This window comes from Aspergillus japonicus (assembly GCF_003184785.1).
Source record: "Aspergillus japonicus CBS 114.51 unplaced genomic scaffold BO86scaffold_6, whole genome shotgun sequence".
NCBI classification, from domain to species: Eukaryota; Fungi; Ascomycota; class Eurotiomycetes; order Eurotiales; family Aspergillaceae; genus Aspergillus; species Aspergillus japonicus.
Window position 1 is genome coordinate 11,384 of NW_020291643.1, and position 23,832 is coordinate 35,215.

General features: G+C 52.7%; 8 protein-coding genes across 8 annotated transcripts; 5 read left to right on the forward strand and 3 right to left on the reverse strand.

Annotated features, from left to right (window-relative positions):
* Positions 1-1,761: 1,761 nt before the first annotated feature.
* On the forward strand, positions 1,762-3,525 carry rpt3 (proteasome regulatory particle base subunit RPT3). Its single transcript, XM_025668744.1, has 6 exons — positions 1,762-2,049; positions 2,104-2,145; positions 2,203-2,301; positions 2,356-2,642; positions 2,721-3,384; positions 3,441-3,525. The coding sequence occupies exons 1-6, from the start codon at positions 1,892-1,894 to the stop codon at positions 3,457-3,459; spliced, it is 1,269 nt and encodes a 422-aa protein (XP_025531061.1). The 5' UTR covers positions 1,762-1,891; the 3' UTR covers positions 3,460-3,525.
* Positions 3,526-4,019: 494 nt separating this feature from the next.
* On the forward strand, positions 4,020-5,946 carry BO86DRAFT_354816 (pepsin-like aspartic protease). The gene is made up of 4 exons (XM_025669601.1): positions 4,020-4,467; positions 4,554-4,704; positions 4,781-5,435; positions 5,487-5,946. Exons 1-4 carry the CDS (start codon positions 4,366-4,368, stop codon positions 5,773-5,775), a joined length of 1,197 nt encoding a protein of 398 aa, XP_025531062.1. The 5' UTR covers positions 4,020-4,365; the 3' UTR covers positions 5,776-5,946.
* An 821-nt stretch (positions 5,947-6,767) lies between these two features.
* On the forward strand, positions 6,768-9,787 carry fcpA (protein-serine/threonine phosphatase). Its single transcript, XM_025666619.1, has 3 exons — positions 6,768-7,272; positions 7,366-7,452; positions 7,516-9,787. The coding sequence occupies exons 1-3, from the start codon at positions 7,025-7,027 to the stop codon at positions 9,638-9,640; spliced, it is 2,460 nt and encodes an 819-aa protein (XP_025531063.1). The 5' UTR covers positions 6,768-7,024; the 3' UTR covers positions 9,641-9,787.
* Positions 9,788-10,028: 241 nt separating this feature from the next.
* BO86DRAFT_354821 (uncharacterized protein) lies at positions 10,029-11,009 on the reverse strand (the record flags this gene model as incomplete). The annotated part of the gene is made up of 3 exons (XM_025669602.1): positions 10,029-10,314; positions 10,472-10,749; positions 10,852-11,009. 3 exons carry the CDS (start codon positions 11,007-11,009, stop codon positions 10,211-10,213), a joined length of 540 nt encoding a protein of 179 aa, XP_025531064.1. The 3' UTR covers positions 10,029-10,210.
* Positions 11,010-12,159: 1,150 nt separating this feature from the next.
* Positions 12,160-13,647, reverse strand: BO86DRAFT_386158 (arginase). The gene is made up of 3 exons (XM_025671271.1): positions 13,281-13,647; positions 12,578-13,161; positions 12,160-12,520 (listed from the first exon to the last, which is right to left on the reverse strand). The coding sequence occupies exons 1-3, from the start codon at positions 13,365-13,367 to the stop codon at positions 12,217-12,219; spliced, it is 975 nt and encodes a 324-aa protein (XP_025531065.1). The 5' UTR covers positions 13,368-13,647; the 3' UTR covers positions 12,160-12,216.
* A 319-nt stretch (positions 13,648-13,966) lies between these two features.
* On the reverse strand, positions 13,967-16,181 carry BO86DRAFT_386160 (glutamyl-tRNA(Gln) amidotransferase subunit PET112). Its single transcript, XM_025671272.1, has 4 exons — positions 15,736-16,181; positions 15,603-15,679; positions 15,397-15,538; positions 13,967-15,341 (listed from the first exon to the last, which is right to left on the reverse strand). The coding sequence occupies exons 1-4, from the start codon at positions 16,070-16,072 to the stop codon at positions 14,083-14,085; spliced, it is 1,815 nt and encodes a 604-aa protein (XP_025531066.1). The 5' UTR covers positions 16,073-16,181; the 3' UTR covers positions 13,967-14,082.
* A 1,398-nt stretch (positions 16,182-17,579) lies between these two features.
* On the forward strand, positions 17,580-19,336 carry BO86DRAFT_407012 (uncharacterized protein; the record flags this gene model as incomplete). The annotated part of the gene is made up of 3 exons (XM_025674230.1): positions 17,580-18,666; positions 18,728-19,112; positions 19,179-19,336. 3 exons carry the CDS (start codon positions 17,580-17,582, stop codon positions 19,219-19,221), a joined length of 1,515 nt encoding a protein of 504 aa, XP_025531067.1. The 3' UTR covers positions 19,222-19,336.
* Positions 19,337-21,281: 1,945 nt separating this feature from the next.
* BO86DRAFT_386162 (Zn(II)2Cys6 transcription factor) lies at positions 21,282-23,658 on the forward strand. Its single transcript, XM_025671273.1, has 2 exons — positions 21,282-21,682; positions 21,752-23,658. Exons 1-2 carry the CDS (start codon positions 21,588-21,590, stop codon positions 23,460-23,462), a joined length of 1,806 nt encoding a protein of 601 aa, XP_025531068.1. The 5' UTR covers positions 21,282-21,587; the 3' UTR covers positions 23,463-23,658.
* Positions 23,659-23,832: the final 174 nt, after the last annotated feature.

Consider the following 23,832-nt stretch of genomic DNA (forward strand, 5'->3'; position numbering starts at 1 on the left):
ATTAGATTATAGGAGAATTAGTACTGCTGTAGTCGCCTGGCTTACGGACTAATATATCGACGTGAATCTTAGCTGAAGGCAAGATGAAGCTCATAATGAGCGGGGTTTCAGAGCATACGAATCAGAATTTACTACAGCAGACCCAAGCCAAACGAAGATTTCTCGATACCATGCATGGGCCATGTCAGGGTCTCTCAATTCCAGAAATACAATTATACAGCTGGGCGGGCCCCAGCTTGGAAGGTCTTGTCCAGACTGTCCAAGGTGAACTGATGGGAAGTTCGGTTGAGCATGTAGTAAGAGATGGTGCACAACACAGCGTAGAGTTGAAGTAACCATCCAGGACTATTTGCATAGCTGCTATGGATCAACCGGACATCCACATTATGATCATGATAGATTTAAGGCCACTTTAGCCTCTACTAGGCTCGTTGCAGGAAGGGCCGTGCTTGGCTCGAATTTGGGTTAGCTTCACCTGTACTAAACGAACAGGACCAGTGGTAGTCTAGGTATCTGGCTGATTCGTTCTGCCGAAGTCGATCAACCAGCAGCTTTTTCCTTGAGTTCAGCAGGTTGATTAGAATTGCTTTGCAGAGTACCTACAGCTGTTTATACACGGGCCCATATTTATACAGGAATTGTTGGTTGATGCACTTGGTAGACTCTCATACCAGCCTGCCATATATTGGTTCAAGGTGTGGACAATATACGAGATTTAACGAATTCTTACATGCTTCCAGAAGCCCTTGTCAGTTTTCCGCAAGAATGATATATTGGTTGTCCTTTATCTTTCTGCTGCGGCTGGGTCGATCTAAGTATATCTCGTATCGAGTTCGATGTGGCGGAATTGGACACGGACTGAAAGCATTCATGATACAAGCATGCTGAACGATTGACAAGTAGCTCACTACTTTCCGTAGTGAAGTGATCCAGGAGAGCCCTGGAATTTGCTGAAGATCAGAGGGTACTTGGATGCCTTTATATCTCTATGGCAGGAAACGGTGCTCTGAGTTTGGTGCTGCTGGTACAAAACATATTCCTTGCTAACGCCGGCTGAGTCTTTCCCAGTCTGTTTGCTTGGCTTTTCTACTACGAGCAATGAGGTTGACTAGGTACTATGATAACAGTCTATGGTAGAAGTATGAGAGCTCACTATATAGTAAATTTGCTACTATATCTCAGTATGCGGGGTCCCTGATGCTAGGGGACCGATGACGATTTCTACTGCCTTGGAAAGATCTCTGGAAGATGTAAAAATAGATAAATCATGACTACATGGTCAAAGTTAGCCTTATTGGCGAGACCTGAATGCTTGCTCAGGCATCTGCGCGTCTTTTGGAAGAATCATATTCTCTAGCTATTCGAGGATAGACGACCTGATTTTGTAAGGTCTAAGTGATTAAGGTCTAAGTGATCTGTATATATTCTGTCATGCAACGACCGTGTCACTAGGAGACTCAGAGCATAATAAACATGGTATCAGCTATGGACTTTTAGGCGTGACTGATTTGTGCCTATGCCTTTGGACAACCAGATATTCCAGCTTGGGTGTTGAGAGCACTGCCTACAATTGCACCTCCGAGACAAAAGATTGTCCCATGGCGAGTACTCCGTACTGTGCTTGGCACCTGTGGATGGCTGCTGAACGAGGCTGACCGCGGAAGTTCTGCCTGAGGTTGCCACCAGATGCTTCTAGCTGACTGATCACATGACCAGGATCTGAGCTTCGTGAGCCCGGCTAACTGTCATCGACGCAATAGCTTCTAATCAATCCAGTTATCCTACAGCTCGCATCTAACGACTTTTGCTTCGTTGTGACTATATTGTCCCAGGAGACATACCACCCTCATCTTCAGACTTCAACTTTCTGGTTCCGGTTTAGACATTCGCCATGGGAGACGTCGCCGTGGAGACTCCGGCGAACAACGTCACGCCTCACACCAAGGCAGCTCCATTGGACACCATCCCCAACATAGACTCGCTGGAGGGCACCGGAAACGACGGTGGTGATGAGTATGCAACTTTGAAGCGCTTACAGAGAAACTTGGAGTACGTTCCGCAACCGCATCGATGTCGCCTCAGCACGCATTGACCCTTGCCCAGGTACATCCAGCTCCAGGAGGAATACATCAAGGATGAACAAAGGTAAGGCACTCTTTTATCGCATACCAGTCAAATAATTAACGATGAACAATCCTACAGGAGCCTCAAGCGAGAGCTTGTGCGTGCACAGGAGGAGATTAAGCGGATACAGAGTGTTCCCTTGGTCATCGGCCAATTTATGGAAGCAATCGATCAGAAGTATGATGCGCCAGCAATCTAAGAATTACAGTACTGACTCTTATATACAAATAGCACCGGTATCGTGCAGTCATCGACCGGCTCGAATTATGTCGTCCGCATCCTGTCTACCCTCGACCGCGAGAAACTCAAGCCTTCATCCTCGGTCGCCCTCCACCGTCACTCCAACGCCCTTGTTGATATCCTCCCCCCGGAGGCAGACTCCTCGATTGCTATGCTGGGCGAGAATGAAAAGCCAGATGTTACATATGCGGATGTTGGTGGTCTCGATATGCAGAAGCAGGAGATCAGGGAGGCGGTCGAACTGCCTCTGACGCACTTCGACCTCTACAAGCAGATCGGTTCGTCCTTCTTCTATTGACTAGACTCCATTCTTTGGCGCAGTCATAACCATGGGAATTTTTCTCTGACGGAACCAGGTATTGATCCCCCTCGTGGTGTTCTTCTGTACGGTCCTCCTGGTACCGGTAAGACCATGCTTGTCAAGGCAGTGGCGAACAGCACAACCGCCAGCTTTATCCGTGTGAACGGTTCCGAATTCGTGCAAAAGTACCTCGGTGAAGGACCTCGCATGGTCCGTGACGTCTTCAGAATGGCCCGGGAGAACTCCCCAGCCATCATCTTCATTGATGAGATTGATGCCATTGCCACCAAGCGTTTCGACGCCCAGACGGGTGCCGACCGTGAGGTTCAGCGTATCCTTCTGGAACTTCTGAACCAGATGGACGGTTTCGAGCAAACGAGCAACGTCAAGGTCATCATGGCGACCAACCGAGCGGACACTCTGGATCCTGCCTTGTTGCGTCCGGGTCGTCTGGACCGCAAGATCGAGTTCCCGTCCTTGCGCGACCGACGTGAGCGCCGGTTGATCTTCACCACAATAGCGTCCAAGATGTCCCTCTCCCCTGAGGTCGACCTGGACTCGCTGATTGTGCGCAACGAACCGCTTTCGGGTGCGGTTATCGCGGCTATTATGCAAGAGGCGGGTCTCCGCGCCGTTCGTAAGAACCGCTACAACATCATCCAGTCCGATTTGGAGGATGCCTATGCTGCTCAAGTGAAGACTGGCCAGGAATCTGATAGGTGCGTTTTTTTTTTCTGGCTGAATTTCTGTTTGGCTAATGACTAACCAACGCTAGACTCGAATTCTACCGGTAAATCAGGTATACAAGAAGCGCTGGGTTTGAGTTGGCCATGTGTTTTGCAACAACAATTAGGCTGGGCTTAGCTGTAATACTGTTAGGCATAACACATCAAGACAATGATTGACGTATCTAGAGATTTGTTGACGTAGGTTGTCTGAATGTCTAATAATATTGTTATTACAGCAGAGTAGACGCAGCGTATGGTTATCAGTGTACAGCACAGGGAGCTACCGGAGCTCCACGGCACCGTACCTGTCAGCTGCTCACCCGGACCAGCAAGGTCCCGGGCGGTACAACAGGCAGCAGGCCAAGGCGGTCTTACATCATCACTCTAGCGGCAGATAGGCTGATAAGAAGCGGTAAACGGCGTTGGGGAAGAACAATCGTACGCCTCCCCCAACCACTGTTGCTACAATGAGATAGATGGATGTAGTTGTCTGCGTATCTTGGTAAAGATGTTTAGTCAGAGATACCGATGGAATTTCCTGAAGATAAAACAATTAAACTTGAATTCAGGCACCGCAGCTCTGCTGGCGCTAATTACCTTAAAACATGAGAGATAAACCCCGTGATTGAAGATCCCCTTGCCAATGACGCAGCTGGGGCAGCCAACCATTGGCTGGCCCGCAGCAGGACAGCCTGAGGCGGCGTGAGGTCGCTCCGCAACCAACCAGTCACTCGCATCATTGCAGTGCCCATCCCCCCCCGGACCGTGACCGTGACCGTGACCGTGACCTCCTCTCCTCCCTGCCTCTCTCTCTCTCCATCTTCCTCGGGTCCCTTTTCCTCCTCCCATCTCCCTCGATTTTGATTCATTCATCATCGACATCTTTATTCATTCTCCTCTCTCCCGTTCTTTTCTACCTTCCGTTCCGTCATTGTCTCTCTTTGAGTCGTTCCTTCACGTGTCGCCTCCATCATGAAGTCCGTCTCTTTGCTCACAGCATCTATGCTGTTGGGCTACACCTCCGCCGAGGTTCATAAGCTCAAGCTCAACAAGGTCTCCCTTGATGAGCAGCTGGTAAGTATACCATCAAGGCAACTGTTGGCCTTGTAATCAGCTCAGCTCTTCTTCCAACGCGGAATCGCTGACCTTATTGAATGAAGTCTACTCACAACATTGATGCCCATGTTCGCGCGCTTGGTCAGAAGTACATGGGCATTCGCCCCAACATCCACAATGAACTGCTCCAGGAAACCCCGATCAACGACCTGAGCCGTCACGATGTTCTTGTCGATAACTTCATGAACGCACAGTGTAAGTCCCTATCCCATTAGTCTCCAGCTCTGTAGCCTTTCTCGAGTGAGTGGCTGCTTATCGTCTTCCATAACAGACTTCTCTGAGATCGAGCTTGGTACCCCTCCCCAGACGTTCAAGGTTGTCTTGGACACTGGTAGCTCCAACCTTTGGGTGCCTTCTTCGGAGTGTGGTTCCATTGCCTGCTACCTTCACAATAAGTACGACTCGTCTTCGTCTAGCACGTACAAGAAGAATGGAAGCGAGTTCGCTATCCGCTACGGCTCTGGCAGTCTCAGCGGCTTTGTTTCCCAGGACACTCTCACTATTGGTGACCTGACCATCAAGGAACAGGACTTTGCCGAGGCAACTCAGGAACCTGGCCTGGCCTTCGCTTTCGGCCGGTTCGATGGCATTCTCGGATTGGGTTATGATACCATTTCCGTCAATAAGATCGTTCCTCCCTTCTACAACATGTTGAAGCAGGGACTTCTGGACGAGCCCGTCTTTGCTTTCTACCTTGGCGATGCCAACAAGGAGGGCGATAGCTCCGAGGCCACCTTTGGTGGTGTTGACAAGAGCCACTACACTGGCGAGCTGATCAAGATCCCTCTTCGCCGCAAGGCCTACTGGGAGGTCGACCTCGACTCCATTGCCCTCGGTGATGACGTTGCCGAGCTTGAGAACACTGGTGTCATCCTCGACACCGGTACTTCCCTCATTGCTCTCCCCTCCAGCCTTGCTGAGATGATGTAAGTTCCTCGGGTGAATTGTCCATGGAATCTATGCTAACAATTGCACAGCAACGCCCAGATTGGTGCCAAGAAGGGTTGGACTGGCCAGTACACCATTGACTGTGCCAAGCGCTCCTCTCTGCCCGATGTGACTTTTGCTTTGAGCGGTCACAACTTCACCATCAGTGCTTTTGACTACACCCTTGAGACCCAGGGCTCTTGCATCAGTGCCTTCATGGGCATGGACTTCCCTGAGCCCGTTGGTCCCCTGGCCATTCTGGGTGACTCATTCCTGCGCAAGTGGTACAGCGTCTATGACCTTGGCAACAGTGCCGTTGGTCTCGCTAAGGCCAAGTAAACGATGGGTTCACGCAGCGTATTCTCATGCTATGTCCGCAAGATGGAGGGGATGATATCGCATATATTAGCTCGACCCCCTAGCGCGCAGTAATCATTGTTATTATGTTATGATTCAAGAAATGGGTCACATTTGAACCCAGTTGTTGCTTTTGCCCAGGCTCCTTTTTTTCCCCACTGATCAATGTGTACTGCTGTGACTAGTACCGTAATCATCGTGTATGAATCTATACCAGTACAATGAAAGCACGATTTAGGTCGTGTTGATAAATAGCATCTTACAGGAGCGTTCGTTCGTCTTTGTTTTCTTTGTGCAACAAATAATGATGATGGATGATGACGAGGTCTGGGCCGGAAGCCGGTGGTTTTGACGGAAACCCGAGAGTCTCGCCCCCCCCCCCCCCGCACAGGCCAATTCCAAGCGGCTGATGGACCGACGCTTGGCATTACCACAACCACTGCTGCTGCTCCTGCTGCTCCTGCTTGCTGGAAAACTTGCTACTGCTCCTCTGGCGTTCTTCTTGCTCCATCTCCCCACCCACCCACCACTTCCTTCACTACTTCCCACTCTCGTGACCTCTCCTCTCCTCTCCTACTTTCCCCTTCCACCTCCCCTCATGCAGTTTTCTTGTTCCTGATCGCATCCCCCCAATTACCAATTACCACTCTCTTTCATCATCATCATCATCATCATCATCATCAATCCTCGTATTTTTGCCATAAATTACCCTTTTGACGCTCGTCTTGCTAGCCTTTCTCAACCGTGGTTTGTGTTTCGTCGCGTTCGATTCGCGTGGCGAGCCATTTGCGACCAGCTGATCCATAGAACTGACCGCGGTTGTCTTTCATTCAACCCCCATCTTTTGACCATCACAGCTTCGGAGCCTTTTCTTTGTACACCTGCCTACCCACCTACCTGAATAGTACATATAGTACCGATCCGAGCAATCATCGCCCCGTCGCGTCTCTGGATCACAACAGAACCCCAGCTTTCTCCGATCCTTCCCCTCCTGCCTCCATCTTTCTACAGCGGCTGCAGCGGTTACCGAAGGCGTTGTCTGGTTTTTGTTACTGCTTCGGGCATGGCTTCCTAGTTCCTCGGCTCGATCTTCCTTCCATCGCGATTTCCTTGATCATTTGTTTTACACACCACCCTTGCTTCCCTGACTCCCATCGTTTATGAGAAGGAGGGCAAAGAGGGTTGGTTGATTTCGCTACTGGACCAAGGATTGGTGTGGGCTACATTATAAATGCTTGTTCGGTTACCACCCAGCCTTCACTACCCGATCACCGTAACGTCGTTGCTCAAACAGCCCGGCGATGCGGTGGAAAGGGAGGATGCGCTGTTCTGGTATGTCTACCAGACCACCGTCACCGAGGGTGACGGGCTGGGAAATAAAGTCGAGGTGAAGCGCAAATTTCCGACCAAATTTGAGTCACCCGTCGACGGCGAATTGGTTCAGTGGAGGATTGCAAAAGGGGATGTCATCAATGGGCCGTATGTCACCATGTGAACCGGGAACCTACGTTTCGAGGTTCGATTGCTATTTCATTTCGGGGGCCGAGACTGACTGCAGCTGCTATGTTCCAGGGTCGATTTTATGGAGGTCGATGAACCATGTGCTCACGAGGTTCAGTTCGGGGGGCTTTGCGCAGAGTGTGGCAAGGATATGACTGCGTATGGATCTCAAGCGCACGTACAAGTTTGGCTTTCAAGGGATTGCTAATGTCTGAGTGATAGATCCACCTACAACTCGGATTTTCAGGATGTTATGCGCGCGACGATCCCGGTGACCCACGAAAACACCGGTCTGACTGTGAGCGAGAGAGAGGCGACGCGGGTGGAAGAGGATGCCAAGCGCAGCTTGCTGTTGAATCGGAAGCTGTCCCTTGTCGTCGATTTGGACCAGACGATCATCCAAGCAACCGTTGACCCCACCGTGAGGGAATGGATGGAAGATAAAGACAATCCAAACCACAAGGCTGTCAGCGATGTCCGCGTGTTTCAGCTGGTCGAAAATGACCCGGGAGCGCGTGGAGTATGGTACTATGTCAAGTTGCGGCCCGGGCTGGAGTCTTTCCTGCATAACATCTCGGAGATGTTTGAGCTGCATATCTACACCATGGGTACTCGGTCCTATGCGCAACATATTGCTGCTATCATTGATCCCGATCGTAAGCTGTTTGGAGATCGGATCTTGAGTCGAGACGAGAGCGGCAGTCTTACAGCCAAGAATCTACATCGGTTATTCCCTGTGGACACCAAGATGGTGGTCATCATCGATGACCGTGGGGACGTTTGGCGCTGGAGCCCCAATCTCATCAAGGTAGTGCCGTACGACTTCTTCGTCGGCATTGGAGATATCAACTCCAGCTTCCTGCCCAAAAAGCAGGAACTGGTCTCTCCAAGCGTACCGGGCGAGAAGTCTGCGGCAAAGACAGTAGAAATATTGCCCCGTGAGCATAATGCTAACGGGGCTACGGTCAGAGCAGGGGATCAGCCGGAGATGTCAACATTGGAGCAGCTGGTGACGATGGGTGGAGGAGACGACCCTCGCATACTGCAGGAACAGAGCGATGCACAAAATGAGACAATCATGCATCAAGTCGAAGATCGACCGTTGTTACAGAAGCAGAAGGAATTGGATGCAGAGGAAGACGCCGCTGAAAGTAGTGATTCATCGAGTAGCATGGACGATTCACCGGAGATGAACAAACATAGACATCTTCTTCTAGAGGACAACGACCGGGAGTTGTTTGATCTGGAGGTTCGTCTTGAGCAGGTACATCGCAACTTCTTCGACGAGTATGACCGGCGAAGGTCACGAGCGCTGGGAGGACGAGTGGCAGCTTTGCGGGGCGAGAAGACACCCTCAAAGGAGAAGGACGTCGACTTGAAGCTAGTCCCCGACGTCAAGGACATTATGCCGGCCATCAAACGCCGTGTTCTCAGCGGTGTTGTCTTGACTTTCACAGGAGTCCTTCCTCTTGGCACAGATACACACAACGCGGACATCTCTCTTTGGTCCAAGAGTTTCGGTGCGACTATCAGTACGAAGATCAACTCCAGAGTCACCCATCTCGTGGCCGGACGAAATCGCACGGCTAAGGTTCGAGCTGCAACGCGGTACCCCAACATCAAAATCGTCAGGACACATTGGTTGAGTGACTGCTTAACACAATGGAAGCGCTTAGACGAGAAGCCTTATCTCCTGCCTGTGCATCCAGATGATCGCGAGCCACCCATTTCGCCAGGCAAGGAAATGGAGAGTTCATGGCTGTCATCTGAGGAAGGAACGGGGGTCGCTGGCACGGAGGAGGACGAGCCTGAGATGACGGCTGATATCTTGCAATCGTCTGGACTGACCGAGATGTCTCCTATCGGGTATGATGCCGATCAACAAGCAGCCATCCACGAAGAATTGAAAGAGTTCCTCGGCAGTGACGACGAGAGCGAGAGTGACAGCGATGCCTCCTTCATGGAAGATGCCCCCACTACGGCGCCCAGCAAAAAGCGGAAGCGTCCAGAGGATACCGAGGAAGAGGAGGACGAAGGAGGAGATAACGGAGACAGGGCGCAAGACGCCGGCGCCCCTCATGGCTCGCGACTCGCGCAGCGGATTCGGCGGGTATATGAGCGGCCCGGCACCACCCTCTCCCAAGCAGTGTCCAGTGCAGCCAACTCGGAATCGCCCAGCAGTGAACCGGAGGAGCAGGTCGATGCGCCTTCGGGATCCCAACCAGCGGACACGATGCCGGCTCCGGAAGAAGAGGACGATGAGCTCGAACGGGAGATGATGGCGGCGTTTGAAGATGGTGATTATGACGCGACGGCCGAGGAGAAGATCGCGGTAGAGAACGGTTGACTTTAGTTAGCAGCTCTAGACGTTGTCTTTGTTCTGGATGGATAGGCTAGCGTTCATACTACGCTGTTGTCATCGGTGATAGGAGCATTTTTGATTCGCGATCATGCTGGCAAGGCATAGCGAGGGCGTTTGTGCGCGATTTCCGTCTACGCCGGAGTCAAATCTTTTATTGGGGGTGTGTGACATAAGACTCAGGTATCGGGTTTAGGATTTTCGAATTTGAATGTGTATTTGAATTGAATCAGGTATGATCTTGAAATGTAGACTGAGGTGTATTTTGGGGGAGATGCACTGATGCACATATTCCGATTAGTGGAAAGAATGATAGGGGGGGGGGGGATAAAACAACCTGCAAAGTTGAATAAGGATACACATAACGTAGATCGTTCATACATCAGAGCTGCCAATAGAGTCCAGTCATGCAATCATCTCACATCCATCACATCACGATTCAAGTCATCCAATCATAAAAATCATCGGTTGGTTTTTCCAGTCTCACATCCCATCCGCCTCGCTAAACTTATACTACTATGTAAAGTCGGTATTTCAAAGAGAAAGCAAATAGGAACATCATCGATAGATATCGCGATGCACCTGCCACGACATGATCATCATCCAGGCATAGAAGATGGTATTGATCAATTCGAACGCAAACGCCGTTCGCCAGCAGTTACCTAACCACCAATTCCAGAAATTAGCCAGTCGTTCGTTCGCCTTTCGAAGTTCCGCAACACCACCACCACCAGCAAAAAAAAAAAAAAAAAAACAAAAACACCTTCAAATCATAAAAGAGGGGGCAAAGGGTGAAGGGCAGGGGGCATGGTAGCATACAGATGGTACTCTCGGTCAACCACGCCAAGGTCTGGAGATTATCGCCGGTGGGGTGGTCCTTGATGAGGATGTAGTTGCGGCAGTTGCTGTCGACGTTGGCGACGACGCCGTACATCTGCAGGCTGGTCTCGATCAACCCGGTCAGCCACAGGGCGAAGAGGATGAAGCTGCCGACCAGGATGATGCCGGGTAGGAGGAAGCGTTGGGCCGTCAGGACGTAGATTAGGATGATGAAGAAGAGGCCGAGTGCGGCGGTGACGGTCATGTAGGGGAAGAGCCTTTTTTTTTTTGCGTTAGTATTTGTGTTTGGGTTGGGTTTAGGGGGCAATTGAGCTGTGAGCTGCGGGGGGGCGGGAGGCAAAGGGCTGCTGCACACTCACCATGGTATATCCAGATGCAGCTCGTTCTGGACGGACATGAACCAGGCGAAGATGCCTAGGCAGATGGCGTTGGCCGATAAGACGATGATCAGCCAGAGGTTGAGCTGGAGTTCGGGCCAGTGGTAGCGGCGGCGACGGTAGATGCGGACGCCGGCCATTGTTGGGGGGGGGGGGGGAGGCTTCGCCGGCGGGCGAGATTGGTTTGTTCTTGTTGTTGGTGGTGGTGGTGGTGGTGGGTTTGATCAATAGGTGGATGGGTTTTGTTGGTCGTTGCTTGGACTAAGAGTGGTAGGCTGGTAGGTTGGGGTAGGGTTGGTGGAGAATCGTGTTGATATATGAGTTGATGATGTTGTTGATATACATACAGTACTTACTGTACATGTACACCCGTCGTCGTCGTTTGCTGGAAGGTTAGGTTGGGTTGCGTTTGGCTGCATTCGAACAATACACTATCGCGAGGGTCGATCGTCTGGTATATGATGAAACACTTCAAGGTTATGCGATCGATGGGTTGGTTATATTTAGCTCCAGCTCCGCGGTCGAATCCCTCCAGTAGTAGCGGACACGCTGACCGCTGCTCCGCTCTCAGCTCCACAGCTTCAGCTTCCAGATGACGATGACGATGACGATGTATGGTGTATGGTGTATACGGCTGGTGTATACTTCAAGGGCAGCAATAGGGCTGCGGGCCACCTCAGTCAGTCAGGCAGAAACCGCCCACATTCCCTTGCAGGGCATTCGATTCGATGGATGGCGATCGGGTCCAGACTCCGTGGTTGTCAGTGCATGGAACGTCGGTCTGGAAAGGCGTCACCGAGTAGTCACGCTGTGGGATGATTGACGGGGAAGTGGACGAGTCAATTGGGCTGTGATGGTGATGCTGTTGTTGTTGTTGTTGATACGGAGTACTTGCGGCGCCGTTGGGCGGGAGTGCGCCGGTAGCTTCAAGGTTGGGGATTGCAGGAGCAGCAGCAGTAGCAGCAGTAATACAATTAACGAGACGCTCTGTTTCAAGACAGCAGAAGTGTCAAGAGACTAGCTCATTCTTTGGCGTCGGAAGTGCAGAAAGGTTTTCATGAAAGCAAGAAATGAAGGACAGATCGGATGTGATCGAAGCATGTGGAATTCGGGTGGCTGGAAATTCGGTGGCAGGGAATTTGGCGCTTAAGCTAACTGAAGGTGCAGTGCGGAGAAACTCCATCTACTCCATATAAACAACAACAACAATCCCAATCACAAACCAACACATGCACATACGCAGACCAATACTTTAACAAAGTCATTATCATCGCATTTCATGTCAGTCTAACCTTTTCTCTATAGTATACAGAGACTATAATCTAAGTCAAATATAAGTCTTTCGTTCTACAACAGGGTATCACCCAGAGCACTGCGCACCAGCGAGCAGCCCGTGCGGATCGTGTCGCTGGCGCCTGCTTCCTCCAGACTGGGGTTGACTTCCACCAGGTCCATCGCCACCAGGTTGCCGGTCTCGTGCACACACTCGGCGATGAAGTCTCCCTCGCGCAGAGTCAACCCACCGCGCACCGGGGTACCCGTGCTGGGCGCCCACTGGGGGTCCAGAGCATCGACGTCGAACGACAGGTGAATGGGAGTGTCGTTACCAACGTGCGCCAGTGCCATCTCCACCACGCGACCAATACCGTAGCTGCGAATTTCATGTCAGAGCCCACCAACCATTACACCCAGAGGGCAGAAGACTTACCGATCAACATCGTGCATGCTGAAGGCCTTGATGCCGTGCTCGCGCAGCAACTGCTTCTCGCCGCGGTCGACGTCGCGCAGACCGATGTATACCAGCTTGCGGGTGTTGACAATGTGCTCATCCTTCAACCAGCCGAAGATGTCGGGGCGCTCCTCGCGGGCCAGGCGCGTCAGGAAGGCCATGGGCATGCCGTGGATGTTGCCGCTGGGGCTCATCTCGGGCACGTTGATGTCGGCGTGGGCATCCACCCAGATGACCGCCATCTCGCGGCCCAGACGCTCGCGGATGGCCTTGGCGGTGCCGGAGATGGTGCCAATGGCGATGGAGTGGTCCCCTCCCAAGGTCAGCACGAACTTGCCCTCCTTGGCGTGCTCGTAGACCTGGTTGCTCAGCGCCTCGGTGACCGCGCTCACCGCCCGGGGCTTCTTCATGCCGCGGTGGTCGGGGTCCTCGGTCGGCATCTTGTCCTCGTAGTAGTGGACCTTGTCGTCATAGTGCAGCTTGTAGCCCAGGTCGTCGCGCAGTTGATCGAGGAGGCCGGCTTGGACGAGGGCCATCGGAGCAGCCTCGACACCCATCTTGCACTAAATTTTGTAACAACGTTCTCGATTAGTCTTGCTGCTGCTGCTGCGCCGCCCGCTAGACTCCGCGCAGATCGGCGGCGGCGGCGGCGGCGGCGGGACTAGAGTGAGGGGAAACGTACCTGACCGCCATTGAAGCCAACGGCCACTACACCCAGCTCGTTGGGCTTGGAGAGGAAGCGCTGACGAATAGTGGAGGGAGAAGTCATTGTGTATGTGAGAGATGAGGAGGGAGATAAGCGTTGTAGGAGAAGGAAGAGGGCAGGAGAGGGCGTGAAAAAGAAAGAAAAAAAGTTCTAGAAGAGCGGGACCCGCGCTGATGAGATAAGATCAAATCAAGAATCGGGTGGGGAATCAACTGGAGCCGGGCAAGGAACGGGTGGACCACGGCAGCAACCACAACCACTTGCACGTTGCAACAAGAGACAGGGAGAGAGGAAGAAGAAGAAGCGGAATGTGAGAAAGGTTGCGAGGAGGTGAATATCCGTGAGATGATGAAGAGAAAGTCAAAGAAGTCAACAAAGGCAGGGGGTACCAGCGCTGTTTATAAAAGCTGGCCAAACCTGGCCAAAGGGTGGTCGTGGGGCATTGTGATCGCTAAGACCTGCTTTTAGGGATCAGGACTTCCCCTAAGTACAGGTCGAGGAGAGATGCCCGCCTCGGCCTCTTTCCAACCCTCTCCACCCCCCCTTTTTTATTAGCAATCGTTTTCGGACTCCGGTCATTCTCGGGCTGACAGAATACTATCTTACTGATAAGGACAGATCAGTCATGTTGGTGGTTAAATCGAACGGGTATCATCATTATCGTCGTCATGCACGAGCGGACTCAGCTCCGCGGGCTCAGCTCCGATCTAGGATCTCGTTTACTCTATGGTACATACGTACGTACTGTACTCGTACAACATCACTACTATACATACATCTATTTCGCTCCCTCCAAGATCAGTTCCCGCAAGACCGCATCAGCCTTGGGCGCCTCCACCCGCCCTTTCTCTCCCATGCGCATCATCTGTCCTACAAACCAACCCAGTTTGCCCAGTTGGTTCTTCTGTCGGATCTGCTCAACCATCAATGGGTTCAGTGCAATAGCTGCCTCCGCCAAAGCGATGTATTCCTCCCGCGACAAAGGCCGCAGCAACAGATTCTCTTCCTCTAGCAGCTGCGGGATCGAGCGCCGATCCCCGTCAAACACCAGAGCCAGCACCTGCTTGGCCGTGGGACCAGTGATGAGCTTCCGTTGAAGGTGGTCCAGCAGTGAGGCCAGAGAGTCGGCGGGGACGCACTGTGAGTCCCAAGGCAGTTCCGCCTTGGTCAAAAGACCCCCCAGCTCGTGCAGCACCCAATTACCTGCCAGGCGCGCCAGTGCCTGCTGCGTCTTCGAGTCCGTTCCCGGGTGCTGTTGGCGCAGGAGGTCCACGACGTCCTGATAGTACTCTAGTCGAGCACCGTCGTCCAGCTCTACAAGTGGCTTTGCATCTTCAGTCGTCAGCCCGTATTCCGCTCCGGTCAACAGACTGAGAAGCGCATCGGAGCCTGTTGGGAGTGTCCGTCTGAGCTCCGCGATCAAATCCTCTCCAATATAGACCGGAGGGAGATCAGGGTCCGGCATATAGCGGTAGTCCACCTCTCCTTCCTTGCCACGCAATCTGCGCGTCTCAGTGCTGCCGATGGTCCAGCCACGGGTTTCACCTTCCACTACACCGCCGCTCTCCAAGACCGCTATCTGGCGATTCTTCTCGGCGATAATGGCGTCCTCGACGGCTTTGAAACTGCTAAGGTTTTTAATCTCCGTACGCTGTCCCAGACCTCCGATCCCGCCATACTGATGGTTGCCGGCAACGTCGCCCCTTTGACGGATGGAGACATTGACATCCGCCCGCAAACCACCCAGTTCCATACCAGTTATAACCGCACTGCAGGACTGTAGGATCGACTGAATCTTTCGCACACAGGCCGCCGCGGTGGCCGGCGTGTGAATCTGGGGCATTGTAATAATCTCAATGAGCGGGTGGGAGACTCGGTTGAAGTCGAGCAACTGCGTCGAGGGAGGGTACTCCTGAGACTTGGCCGTATCCTGTTCCATCTGAATCTGCTTGATGCCGATCCGCACGTGGTCTCCATCCTCAGGGGCGATTCCATCATGACGGAAGAGGTCCACATAACCATTCTTCGCCAAGGGTTCTGCAGGGCATTAGTCCGCTGACGGCAGATGCTGCAGCTTGCGTGGCAGTCTTACCATAGTACTGCGTAATTTGATACCCGGCAGGCTGGTCTTGATAGAAGTAATGCTTTCGATCGAATCTGCTGACTGGCTGGATGTCACAATTGAGAGCGATGGCGGCGCGCAGGGCGGGGAGGAGGGTTGCGATTTGGAATTCCTAATCAATCACCAGATGTCAGTGGGTTGATGCGGTGAGCATGTGGTAAAGGAGTGGCACAGACCGGTTGACTGCCGGGAAAGGCGAGATCGAAGAGAGCTACATTGGAGTTGGGGAGTTCCGCCGATGAGGTCGGCGCTCCTATTCATGGCGAGGCTCAGTCGACTGTAAGTCCTGGAGATAATGACTTCACCCACTGGAAAAGAGTTTGGCCTCGGTGTTCAGCTGCGCGTGGATCTCAATTCCCACTGTCAACTCCCATTTTTGGCGGGATGCTTCCTCGTCCTCGCGAGTCTGTCGTTTGCGCGCCCTGAGAGACTTGGCATCCTGTTTGAGCTGCTTGCGCAGGGGAACTCGATCCGTTGACTCAGGGACTGCCGTGGTCTGAAGGGATCGTCGGGAAGAAGCGAGGGTGGAAGGGAGAAGGGATTGTCGAAGCTGTTGCTGCGGCGAGCGGCGGAGGAGATGAAGGCATTGCGGGCAAGTGAAGGAACGAGTGGCTCGCGGCCCTTGGCGCAGCCATGGTCGCAACATGACGCTCTGGCAGCGAGTAGGAAAGAATAGATGCGTTGGTGCAGATAAGTCGCTGGTCAATCAGTGGCTAGTAATTGGATCTTATTGGAGCGATTGGCACAGTTGGTGGTTCTTTCAGTCGGAAGAAGATATATAGACGGAGCAACGACGATACACGATAACTATACAATACAGCGCGGGTATAATACGGTAAGGCCGACGGCGGTGGACAACTCACCGCTTAATTAACAATGCAGATTATTTTCCTTGGAATGAAGTCTTTCAATCCAGAGCTTCCGATTCGCGATGCACTGGAAACTGGAGAAGAAAGTGTATGTGTGTGTGGGAGAAACGCCTTGCTGCATGTCATGCTACATAATGCAGTGTCGGCTTCGCAGTGCAGTCGAGTTGAAACCCCACCAATACAGTCCCAGCTTTGTAGCAACACTTCATCACCATCCTCATCAACAACATCAGATTGGGAGATGAAATGACATAGCTGGAGGGGGAGATAACACAGTTGAGGGGTCAAGAAAGAAGGAGGGGTGTGTGTTCGTGGTTATCAGAGTAGGCTCAGCAACGAGTCTCCATCAGCCAGCGCAGCAGCAACCAAAGCAGTAGAAGTACTGTACTCCGTACTCCGTAGTTGAGATGAAATGCAATGCAGATGATGAACTGCTTCTTCCCCACACACCAAAAAAACTACTTCCTAGTTTTCTCTTTTCTTCTTCCACCCTCCCCTCTTCTCCTTCCTATAACCCCATCGTCTATTTCTAGTCCCACCAGCTTGTTATCTTTTTCTCTTCTTGTAAAAAGCCATCTCTTTTACACACGCCCTACTCTTCTCTGCCTTTGACGCCCCCTCCCTCAGCTCTATAAGCTGGAACCGCTGGGGTGGACGAATGAGAGTCTCTCCACGATCGTCGCAAACATCCAACAATCGCCTACAACGCGGTCTGATTCGATTCCTCGACTGGGGGTCGACGTGTTTAAGATCTGTCTCAGTTCGAGTGATTCCCTGTCATCCTGCCGACGGGGCGCATACGCATTTTTTGGGGTCTGGAACGCCTCGCTGACGGACCATTCCGCGCATCTACAGTACATCCATCTAGATATCCATTCCTTCTTGCTCTACGATCCTGTCACCTCAGAACTACAAAACCAGCCTCGATTGTCAGCAAATTGCTGAGCATATCTCTACCCCGAAAAGAATCAAACACTTATAATAGAAGCAGTGCTCTGCATACAGCAGTCTATCAATCCTCTACACATTCTGTGCTACATTCTCGAGTTTCCCCTCCGCCCGCCGCGTCGCCTGACTGGTTCTTGTGGCTCTCCCTTGATATGCCTCCATTGTTGCCCCCTCCCACCAAATTATATCATTCTCAAGCCTGCTAGTTGTCTCACTTTCGGCTCCGGCTCTTCCATCGCATTGCCAAAGGGTATGGCTAGTGAATAAGAGGGCTTATCTTCTACTGCTCCCAGTTTCGCATCAGTGCTCTTGTGGTCGCGCTTATTTACTTCCAACATGCCGCTGTATGGCTCGTCCAGTCGCTCTAAGAAGCCAAAGAAAGATGGTACCAGTAAATCATCCACGGCTTCTGTTCTATCTGCTACTTCTCGGTCCACAAAGGCCTCTAGGGCGTCTGTGGATCGGCCGCAAGTAGGATCTCAAGATCCATCTTTTGTCTCGAAGAACACCGCTCCGAGCCCGGCAAACGTCTCGCGGACGCATACTTCTGCCAAGTCCGCCGAATCTGAGCGGACCGTTCCGAATGTTTTTGAATATCTAGACGAAGACGACTCCACGTCAGAAGAGGAGTCCTCCGAGGATGACGACTTCAGATCGCGTCGAATGTCTTACCCCTCATCAACCAGCGCGCAATCGAAAACGGCGTACGTAGGGTTAGGGCGTCAAAGCAAGTTGGGTAGACTTGGTGCGGATACACACAGTCGAACATCGTCCACTATGTCCAAGGGTTCTATTGACTCCCAACCATTGCCGACTGCATTTGATATCGCTTCTGGTGTGCCATCATTACACAAGACCAAAAGCAAACTATCTTCTCAGAATAAGAAGCCCCACGACACCCCCGCCGGCATATCTGCAGGCTCGAGTTCGCCTGAGAAACGGAGCTTAGAACTCAGCCCCCGACCCGATGCCTTCTATTCGCATCATTCGGCGGGCCAACGCCGGCCGCCTCTACCACCATCGCCGCCACGGAGCCCGGAGGAAGATTCTCAACGACCCAATCACAAACGCAGTCGTAGCACGAAGACATCACCACCTCCCTCAGGCTACGGTCTTCTCGCCTGGCGCCTGAGCTCATCCACTGACAACCAGGAGCCTCGTCTCCCACCGCTCTATCGCCGGTTCGAAGATGTAAACCATCGGGTGCTTCTGCATCTCCAGGACGAAATTGCACAGATGGAGGAAGACCTTCGTGTCCTAGACGAGTACGATCAAATGCATCGGGCAGCTACGGCCGAACAACAGGGTACCACGATTCTCCCAGCTTCGCGACGCATGGACGTCCAGGCACAGGTTTACTCTTCCCTGCATTACCGCAAGGAAGAGCTGCTGGGCGCACTGGCCCAGAAAACCGAACAATATAGTAAGTCACAACAGACAACATCATCGTTCTCACCTCAGGAGACACTAATCGTATTCCACAGATAATGCGCTCAGCGCATACAGCCGAGTTCTGCAAACTCTTCCGCCCGCTTTAAACAAGGATATCGAGACCTACCGCACCTGGATGAACGAACGTAACCCCATTATTGCCGCAGAGACGCGCTTTCTTGACCACACTAAAGATCTGGTTTCTCTTGCCCCTCGCATGACCTCAGCTTCCCCCGCCCGATCCGTGTACGCTGCAATTATCATCGCCTCTGCAGCCGTCATCCTCCCTCTGCTCACTTTCAGCATGATTGCTGAATTTTCTGGTCGTCTTCTAGTGGTTGCCGTTGTAGGCGGCGCCGCTGCCGCCGTTGCATCCACTCAATCCACGGGAGCAGACCAACTCGTCGGCTCCCAGGATGGATGGCGATGCGCTTCATTGTATGTTTTCTTATACATTCCATGTTATATCGCTACCGAATCTATCGTGCTAACTTACAACCTTAGATACTTTGGTTTCATGGCTATAGCAGCTCTATTCATTCCATAGTTCCGACAGAAACAGACATCTGGGTGTATATCCACCAGCTTTTACCATATTCGAATGACTTTACGAATCTTCTTGAGGCAGCGTGCTCTACGGACATCTTGAATCGACTCTGCTTGCTAGTATATTTTTCTTGCTTGGATTTAGCACAAATTGCATTGATGTTGCTGTTGATGCTTGATGCATCAAAGACTTACTCTTGAAAGAGCTCATCCCCCGTGTTAAGCTTGTCACCAAACATCATGGTGAGGGTGTTACTCCGGTCTTCTGGGTCCCTGATTCGATATTTTTTTTGTTGGCTTTAGCGCCTGGACTAGATACTTTGTACGAACAGTAAATGATCAAGATGATGGATAGTTTCTTTTTTCTGATCTCGCAGAAGGATAGTGAATAGTGCTGGTCAGTAGATCTATGCACTACTTGCAAGTCAGGGTTCACCAGATCCCTGCCAGTGAAGCATTATAACTTATATGGGTGAGGGCTGGGGCAAGCAGGCGATTGACAATTGTCATGTGTCTGCACAGAGTGAATTATACTGATTGAGGGACAGCACAGACGTCCTAAAATAACCCCACAACTTATCTGCCTGATTTATCTAATATCCAGACTGCCAACCATCACCTCTCTGTTCTCTACCAGGCATTAATGATTCTTTCACCTTTGTGTGTTACTACTGCTTCAACTACAACGCCCAATCGAGCTCCCAACACATCAAATCCCCCAATCCCCAACAACCCCTTTGCACCACAAGAATCTCAAAGAATCATGGCCCGCACAAAATCCAAGAAGAAAATGCAGAACAACGTGGAGGCCTGCTCCAAATTAAAGCCCAAGCCCAAGCCCAAGCCCAACAATGACGCTCAGGGTAAAAACGGGTCTGCCTTGGGCAAGCGCCGCTTTCGCGATACGCAAAGTGACGATGACGATGACGATGACGATGACAAGAAAATGCCCACCCTCACCCTGAAGGGCAAACAGAAGCGCGCGAGACTCCTCGAGAAGAAGGGACCCCCAGCCGCGATCGTTGTCTCTGCCCCCGAACTACAAACCCGCGTGGCTTTCACCTTCGCTGAGTTATGTGCTGCTGCGGCCGATGATGCCCCGGACGCTGCCGACCACGCGCAGTTCGACAGGTTCCTGGCCAAGGTGCATGAGACGGTCGAGGGCTTCACAGAGGAGGACTACTGCATCTACTGGGAGTACGGGGACGGGGACGCGCGGACCAAGTACAAGGTGACGAACCCCAGCTCGTGGCGGGCCGCTATGCTGGAGATGCGGGATGGTGGTTGCTTTACTATTGAGCTGAAGCTGAAGCTGGAGGCGGGTATGTATTTAGGTTCTTTACTATCTCTCTCTCTCTCTGTGTGTGTGGGGGGGGGGGGGGGGGGGAGTAACATAGAGTGAGAACTATCTTGCTGACGCGACTTTCCAGGAGGAGCGCCGTTTCTAGCTCACCGGCAGGCAAAGATGGAGGACGATAGTATCATCCATCGTTTGATGATTCGCAATGATGAACAACCTCCTCTAAGAACCTTTCAGTGTGGGGATATTGGGGCAGCTTTACTTCCTTTCGCGAAGAGAGATCGTGTGGCCGCGTCGGTTCCTGATTGGTATGGCTCTGATCGTTCGATTGGTTCATGCTCCCCGGTCCAGGGCACCTCCAACGATGTGCAGATGATCAATCCGGACAGAACTGCAGCTCTTGCAAACAGGGAGGTATAACTCAGATGCAGAGATGCTAAGATGGAGTGTCGAATCTGGTTTGGGACATGGACGGTGCATATGGGGGAAGGTTAGGAGAGATACAATGTATTCGCTGTTTGATGTTTGTCTTTTTTCGCCTCGAGGACGGATCAATTCTATGCTTTTCTTAAGGAGCCTCTCAATTCGTTTTAGGAGAGCTGATAAAAAGAAGAATTTCCGTCAGTTGTGAGTGCTCTCGAGTAGTGGTAAGGTGCTCACGTGTTGAGTTGTTCTAATGGATCGCCGTAGGTCCAGCTCTATCTGGCTAGTGAGTAGGATCTTCTCCATCGTCAGCTTCTCCATCTCTTCCAACTGTACCACCCATTCAAAGATAAGACCACATACGAGGTCTAGCCGCCTGGTGCTTCCTTCAGCTCTTCACATGGGAAGCTACAATGTGATCGTCGACCGTTTTACTGCAATTGGCCCATGTCCCCAGGCTAAAGATGTCGAGCATCTTAGCGCATCCTCTAGGCAGAGTAATCGGAGTCTAGTCAAGTCATGACGGGCGCTGCCGAATCAACTAGGCTCAGGCTGCTCGACTAAATTAATCGTCTGTTTCTAGCACTCGAGACTCTCCCACTCTCCGAACTTCTCTTTTGCTCTCCGTCTCCTTAGAGCCAAAGATGCCCGCCGTATCGAACCCAACTGATGGAGTACCCGCTGCCCGACGGCGCATAGCCCAAACCAAGAGATCTCGAGCAGGCTGTCGCACTTGCCGGTAAGCTCGAACATGCCAGCCACAGCCCCGTCCGATCGTACGCTAAAATGATCACGATCGGTCCGTCAGCCTCCGCAAAGTCAAATGTGACGAAACTCCTGGGGCTTGTCAACGATGCGTGTCGACCGGCCGGGTCTGCGATGGCTATGATATGCACCGGTTGCCCGTGGCCACGGGCAGCAAGACCATCGGCGCTGTAACGCCGCGCCTCCCAGCGCCAATCTCCAGCAACCTATTCAGGGCAATGACATCGGACGAGCGACGATGCTTCTCCTACTTCCAGAACCGCGAGATCCCCGCGAACCTGATGTTCTTCGATTCGTCCCTCTGGAAGCGGCTCGTGCTGCAGATGGCCCAGGCGGAACCCGCCGTATATCATGCCATGGTCGCTTTGAGTGCCGTGCACATGGATACGGCGATTAAGGATGTCTTAGTGTTACATCCCGAGGTATCGCCGGATAGTGCTTTACACCTCTTTGCCCTCGAGCAACTGGGACGCTCTTACGCCGTGCTGCAGCAGCGCTGCAGCTCCCAGGACCCGCAGATCCTCCAGGTCACGTTAGTGACGTGCTTGCTGTACACCCTGTTTGACATGATCCAGGGCCAGTACGAGACGGCATTCACGCACATGCAGAACGGCGTGCGGATCCTCAAGGATCTGGGCCCCTTCCAGCGCCAACAGGACCCCTTCACGGCGAATGACCTCCCGGTGGAGGGATGCCTGGTCGCGGGCTTCGCCTTCCTGGACATCGGTTTCATCCACTTCGACTTCGACGGACCACCGCGCGTGCACCTCAACGAGGGGCAAGACTTCGAGCGAACCGTCCTCGCGCGGCAGGGGTACATCAGCAGCCTGCAAGAAGGACGACAGGCGTACAACATCATCGCCAGCGCGCTCTTCCACTTCCTCCCGCAAGCCTGGCACCTCTCGGACGCCGAGATCGCCGCCCAGTACCACCGGCTCCAGCCGCAGCAGATCCTCCTCCTCTCGCAGACCGGCCGCATGCTACGGGTCTTCGAGGCCTACGCCGCGCGAACGGCCGGCCGTCTGCCCGCGCCCGAGCAACAGGGCCTGGACATCCTCCTCTACCACATCCACGCCTTCCTCCTGGGCCTCAGGATCTGCCTCGTGGGGAGCAACCACGCCGCCCGCGCCGCCTACACGGCGGACTTCGCCGCGTTGCTCGCCGAAACCGAAGCCTTCATGGCCGGGGTCCCCGACCAGCCCAGCGTCACGCTCGACCTCGGCGTCCTCCCGCCCCTCCACCTCATCTCCACCTTCTGCCCGGACTACCGCCTGCGGCTGCAGGCCTTCCGCCTCCTGCAGACCTGGCCGCACCGCGAGGGCCCCTTCGATTCCGACCTGACCGTCGGCCTGGCCATGGAGCGCATGCGCAAGGAGTTGACGCTCATGCGCGCCACCGACTACGCCCACTCGGGCTATTACTACAACAACAACAACAACAACAACAACAACAACAACAACAACAACAACAATAGCAGCAGTAGCGGCAGCAGCGGCGGCGGCGGCGGCGGCGGCAGCAACTACGATGCTGAATCCAGCGGAACGTCGACGCCGCCGCCCGGCGAGAAACCACTGACCCCCGCGGAGATCGAGGAGCTCCTTGCTGCTCTCTCCGGGGAGGTGCATCGCTTCTTCGACACGGTGGATGCGCCAGCCGTCGCGGCGCGGTGGGCTTGCTTCCGGGTCTTCATGGAGAGTGACCAGACGGCTATGAACAATATCGGGTGTGCGGTCGCTGTCGATCACCCCCTCTAGGCGGAGTTCGCAGGCTGATTGTCTTGTATGTGAATTTGTGTGTGTGGGTTTACGAACACATGAAAATGGGTGAGTGATACAATTTCTTGGTGGGAAGCTAGCCAGCCTGTCATTGTAGAAACAAAAGTCCACTTTCCAGATGCAGAATGAGCGAAATTCCAGGCTGGAATCGGATTATCCTGACTTTAGAAACGAGCATTCGAAGGTTCAATACTTAGAAGGTATAATATTCTCCTTTGGGGTTACATTAGTTAGCTCGGATAAAGTAGTCTCAGAAAAAATGCCGAGTCGCAGTCAAAAGTACTGGGGGGAATTTGATAAGGAAGACACTGTAGAAAGAGAAAAGGTGAAAAGAGAAAGTGAATCCAAA